Below are 6,000 nucleotides of genomic sequence, written 5' to 3' on the forward strand. Positions count from 1 at the left end.
TAATATCATTTGTATTATTTATTTTAATTTTTTTACTCCTTCAAGTTGTTATATTATTTATTTTAATATTCATATTTATAATTATAATATAAACAATATCTAAGAATAAATAGTAAAAATATTGATATTTATACATTAGTTTATAATTATTTATGTTTCTAAACTAGCATCAAGTTTTAAAGTTATTGGTGTTAAATGCAAAATTTGAATTAAAAAATTAGATTAGATGAAATATCATTCTATGAATGAATAAATTTAAGTACCAAATATTTAATTATTATAAACAAGTAGTGTTATTGACTTCTACATTAATCCGATGACCTATGCTTTCTCTCTTTTCTCTTCTATCTTGAATATTTAAGATTTTTTACTTATTCATTATAGTTTTAAATTTAATTTGTTTTAGTTATTAATTAGTCAAAAAATATATATTAAAAATTTATGCTTATTTTGGCTATTAAACATCTCAACTGGCTTTTGAATAAAATTATTCAAACAAATTTTAGTTTATTTAACTGACTTTTAAAAAAAAATATATCCAAACATAAATCATATTACATTTATTAATTTTTTTCTAACCTTATTTTACTAACCTCAGTTGAATCTTAACCTTAGTTGTAAATTTTTTAATACAAACACATATGTAAAATAATATGGTTTGGCTTAATTCTTTACTTTAGCTCATTAGCATTAAATAATACCTTAACCTTATTTTGAAGTTAAAATTTAACCATAGAATATATTAAATGAAAACTCATTATGTTATTTTATATATTCATTATAAAATTATAATAATATAACAAAATTAATGTCTTAAAATGTTAAATATTAGATAAATAAAAATAAAAAATTATGATGATAATACAAAATTAAACTTTTAGCGACAACATTCAAAGTCGCTATTGATTCTCAACTTTCAGCAGCGACATACAAGTCACCACTAAAACTTACAACATAAGTTCTTTTAAGAAGTTATAACATATTTTAAAATATGTTAACAATCAACGGCGACATTAAAAAGTCGCCGCTGATTCTCAACTTTCAACGGTGACATACAAGTCGCTGCTGAAACTTACAACATAAGTTTTTTTAAAAAATTATAACATATTTTAAAATATGTTGATGATTAGTGACGACACTAAAAAGTCACTGTTAATTCTCAATTTTCAGCAGTAACATACAAATCATCGCTAAAACTTACAACATAAGTTCTTTTAAAAAGTTATAACATATTTTAAAATATGTTAACAATTAGTGATGATATTAAAAAGTTGCCGTTGATTCTCAACTTTCAGCGGCGACTAACAATAAAAGTCGTTGCTGAAAGTGTGATTTTTTACAGTAACATGCACTTATCGCAGTTGAAAATCTGACAATCAGCGGTGATTACATCTTGTTACCGCAGAAAGTCACTATTTCAGCGGTGACTTCAAATGTCACCGTATAATGTCACATTTTCAGTGGCGACTTTTACTGTCACCGTTAAAAGTTAAAAATCAGCGGCAACTTTTTAGAGTCGCTGCTGAAAGTTGCCATTGAAAGTCTTTTTTTTTTTTGTAGTGTAGCACATGTCTTGAATAGAATTATATTTAATTAAAGAATAATTGTACATAGTTCTACAGCAGTTCGCTATTTGTTTGTTTATTTGTTTTTGGATGAAAATATGGAGAGACTTGTCGATATGCATATAATATCACTTTCAATATAATACATACGAGTAGGCGAGATTGTGGGATGGGACTTGGGATCAACATTGAAAGAAATCAATATTTTGGTCCCAGAATTGATCCTGAAACTTGTGCTGCTCTTCACCGCCCAAACACGATAATAAGCTGTCACCTTCACTCCCATTCATGTTAACGTCGTCATCCAGCAAGCTTTCCCACCACTCCTTCGCCTTCCCTGAGTCTGCACCTACTACCATTTCACTGCCACTCTCACTCTTCTTACTGTCATTATCATCATTGCCAATTATAGGCCTCTTGTTTTTTTTCTGCAGCTAATTCATGTGCTTCCTTTCTCCTAGGCCTCGACAAAGTTACAGGTTTGGGCCTTATTACTCGGTGGCTTTTCATGCCTCTCTCTTGTCGTTTCTTCTTATTTTCTGAGGAAGAAGATGAACACCCCAGTTTCTTCCTTATGTGGGTGTTCCAGTAATTTTTCACGTCATTCGATGTTCTTCCAGGGAAGCTCGCCGCAATCAACGACCATCTGCATTTATATATACGGTTGATCTAAGATCAAATTGGTATTAATCAATATAGATATCGATTCCTTTATTCGAGATAAAGAAATTATAATAAATCAGGAATATAAATTAAGTTTGGATGCTATAACTAAATAGTTTAAGTTATTTCAGTGAAGTAGAATATCCTTAACTGTACTTAATATAAAGAAACTAGCACCTCTCATGTGATACTATGAAGATCATTGATTTAATTGAACGGTGGTTGGAAATGTAAGAAAAGAGAAAAAAACCAAGTCAATATTCTATTTTCTATTTAAAAACTACATGATCAAAGGCACCAGTTTTAATGCTCATGATAAAGATGAGAACTAAAATCTCATCACTTCTAGACCATTCAAATCTAATTTTCATAGTCTAGATTTATAATTTCACAAAGTGTTTTCTAAATAAATAAATTATTTTTGAAAAAATGGATAATTAAGAAATTGTCTTTATTTTAAATTCCGTATCCATCAAAATATTTTTTTAAGAAAATAAAAGTAAAAAATTGTAAATATGAATTATTTAGATTATATCTAAACAGTTCAGACACAATGAACTCTCAGCATTCATTTGTATGATGAGTATTAAAATTAGTTGTCATGATTGAGTGCATGTCGCAAACCTATTTCCTAAGAGTCTATGGAACCTCATTACCATATCCACTTCATCGTCAATAAAGTTCCCACTCTTGATATCTGGCTTTAAATAGGTCATCCATCTCAACCTACAACTTTTTCGGCATCTATTCAAGCCTGCAAAAGTATAGCAAGGAATAAATACATTTATCTAATTAATACGCATATTATATACACTATTACCAAAAAGGTTCACTGGAGCACTCTTATGAAAGCACTTTGAAAGCACAAGCACTCTGTATATGGGTGCTTCTATATGCACAAGAATGCTTTCAAAGCACTCATCGATAAGATTATGAAAACTTTTTTTTTTAATAAACGCTCCTGTAGATTCCACTTCTATTTATAAAAAATTATTTTCTACATATAAAGATGGTATTATAAGCTTTTTTGTAGTAATGATATATGTGTGTGTGCGTGTTTACGCGTGTGTAGATAGATAGGAAGATTTACCTGCTCTTTGTGGAACTAGGCACCACTTTCCTTCCCCATAACGTTGGATGCATGCTCTGAGAAGATCATCTTCTTCTTTGGACCATGCGCCTTTTCTTAGTCCTGAGGGAATCTCCATAATATATAGATACATACATACATATATATATATATATATATATAAAAGGTAAGAATCATAAAATATATAAGCTCAAAAATGAGTACTTTCGCTTCTTCTTCTTATAGACTTAATTAGGTAGGTATGTTAAGTTGCGAATTACATGCATGTTATAAAGAATCACCATACTAGGCTACCATGTGCCCAACGAGCATGTGCAAATTACTTGGAGAGGAACGTAACGTGTAGCCACCTTTGTGTCCACAGAACCATAAAGAGGATAATTAAGGCTGGAATTAACTTTATAAGTGTTGAAATTGTCATGCGAAAAGATTCTTCACAATATCACAGGGTGTAATATCCTAATTTTATTCATGAATTTAAGTAAATAAATTATGAGGTTTAATTGAGAATTAAATTATGTTTTGAGGAAAATTGAGGTTAATGGTTTGGACTCCCTTCCTATGTGAAGAAAGACCTAGCTTATATTGAAGCCCATTGTGAGTCTCATCAAGTAAAATGAAGAGATGTCAGATTAGGTCATGAAAGAGAGATTATATTTAGGATTGAGTTACAACCATTTGAGAGAGAGAAAAAGAGAAAGCAATTTTTGCATTTTCACAAAACAATTTCAGTAAGTCAGTGTTTGCAATATTAACTATTGGATAGGGTTGGAATTTGGTCAATAAGGTAGTTTCAATAAATCAACATTTACAAATTTGTTAATCGTTAAATTGAGCTGAAATGTAGTCAGTAGATTATATTGTGAACACTGTAGGTGATCACTTTTATGTTTGAGGAACCTTACTATTAAAAAATAGAGGCAACCACTTCTTGGTATTATATTGTGTGTTTTGTGACTAATTATGTGATTTTTGAATTATGAAGTGTGTGTGTGTGTGTGATTTTTGAATTATGAAGTAAGTGTGTGTGTGTGTGTGTGATTGAAACTCTATATTCTAATGAATTAATTACAATAACATTCACAAGAAACCAAACTAGTGTGTTGGTTTCACTGCTTCTTCATTGATGTAATAAATAATCATCTTTGTGGTTCTTCGGACGAAATAGTGTCCACGTTATTATCGCCATCTTCAGACACGCTCTTATATAAATTAATTCTTAAATATATCTAAGTGGTCCTTAGCTAGTTCAAGAGTTGGGTTACGTACTTTAAAGGGAAAGTAACCAGAGAGAGAAAGAAGGAAAGAAGGAAAGTAAAGTGTGTAGACTGATCTAATGTCATGTTACTTCTAATTAATGAGTACAGGGTATATATACACGTGTAACACCAGTGTGTCTGTCAAGCTAAGAGGTTACATGATTAATAATATCTTAACTATTATCTAATATCCTGCCACAATTGGATGGACTCATCAGCCCTTAAGTACGTACTGTTTAAAAATTTCAAATAAAGAACTAAAAATTGGTTTGGTTAAACCATCTGCAATTTGATTACAAGCAGGAATGTGCAAGACTTGTATCTCTTTCTTGATAGCCCATTCTCTAACAAAATGAAGATCTGTAATATTCTAAAAATTTTAAGACTCAAATTTATTTTAAAAATAAAATAAAATATTTATAATTAAATTAAAATTTAAAATAATTTAATAGAGGCTCAGAGTTTGAATTTTACCAAGTAAAAGTTTGGTTTTATTTGATTTTTTAACTATAGGAAAAATTAACAAAGTTGACCCGGGCTTTTGTGCAATAATAAAAAATGTTGGGCCCTTTCTTGTAATTTTCCCCAAACTTTTTGACCAACAATTTAAAGGCCAAAACTGATGCAGAAACGTAGAAACTGAATTGGAAAGGAAAGGAAAGGAAACGTACGAGAGGGAGAGAGGAAGAAGAGAAGAGAAAGGGAGGGAGTTAGGCTTGGATCTAGGAGTCTTTGTGACCATTGTGAGCTCGGCTACACGATAGGTAAACTCCCTACTTCAATCCTCTTCTTTTTCTCTTGATTTTCTTCAATTTTTGGAAGAGGAGATTTTTGGATTTTGATTCTAAAGGCTTTATTCTTGTAAGTTTTTGTTTCTTTGAATCCTAGGGAGCATGTCTTGAGTTTCTATATAGTGATCTAATATTTTGAGTGGATAATTGGATGAAAAGAGGTGTTTTGGGCACAAAATAAATCTTGAGAAATTGGGTTTTTGCTCTTCAATGGTTTAAGCTTATTGATTTAGTTATAATTTTGCTATTTGAGCCCAATAAGATTTAAATTAAGGTTTGGTTTTCATTATAAGGGCTAATGGTGAAAGTTGGTGGCAATAAGTAAAGGTTTTTAATTGATTAAAAATTTTATATAAATTAGAAATTTAGCCTAGTAATGGCTAATAAATGATTTTGGTGGTTAAGTGATACTATGTGAATAGTTGGTTAAATATATGGACCATTAAGATGGATTATGGCTCATAGATCCAAGTTATGTGATATGAGTTATAGTCTTCATTAATGCTATTTGACATGATAAGTGATGTGGATCACTTATATGTTGTAAGGATTGTTGGTGGAATTTGTTCGGAAGTTAAGGAACAAGCTAAGTTCTATTTTATACAAAAGGAACCCTTTTGGTGCCAAAGGGT

At 30.2% G+C, this 6,000-nt stretch overlaps 1 protein-coding gene across 1 annotated transcript; it reads right to left on the reverse strand.

Annotated features, from left to right (window-relative positions):
- Window positions 1-2,077: 2,077 nt before the first annotated feature.
- Window positions 2,078-3,436, reverse strand: LOC129317700 (transcription factor MYB114-like). The gene is made up of 3 exons (XM_054962059.1): window positions 3,319-3,436; window positions 2,885-2,982; window positions 2,078-2,211 (listed from the first exon to the last, which is right to left on the reverse strand). The coding sequence occupies exons 1-3, from the start codon at window positions 3,434-3,436 to the stop codon at window positions 2,167-2,169; spliced, it is 261 nt and encodes an 86-aa protein (XP_054818034.1). The 3' UTR covers window positions 2,078-2,166.
- Between the last annotated feature and the right edge of the window lie 2,564 nt (window positions 3,437-6,000).

This window comes from Prosopis cineraria, unplaced genomic scaffold (genome assembly GCF_029017545.1).
Source record: "Prosopis cineraria cultivar Desert tree isolate PC_DT_omini unplaced genomic scaffold, ASM2901754v1 PC1, whole genome shotgun sequence".
NCBI classification, from domain to species: Eukaryota; Viridiplantae; Streptophyta; class Magnoliopsida; order Fabales; family Fabaceae; genus Prosopis; species Prosopis cineraria.

Bases quoted from the DNA above. Each gene is read 5' to 3' on its own strand.
- LOC129317700 (XM_054962059.1), bottom strand. From the start codon at position 3,436: ATGGAGATTCCCTCAGGACTAAGAAAAGGCGCATGGTCCAAAGAAGAA. The intron at 2,983-3,318 runs GTAAATCTTCCT...ATACTTTTGCAG, and splicing joins CCTAGTTCCACAAAGAGCAG to GCTTGAATAGATGCCGAAAA. The intron at 2,212-2,884 runs GTAATGAGGTTC...ATATAAATGCAG, and splicing joins TTGACGATGAAGTGGATATG to ATGGTCGTTGATTGCGGCGA.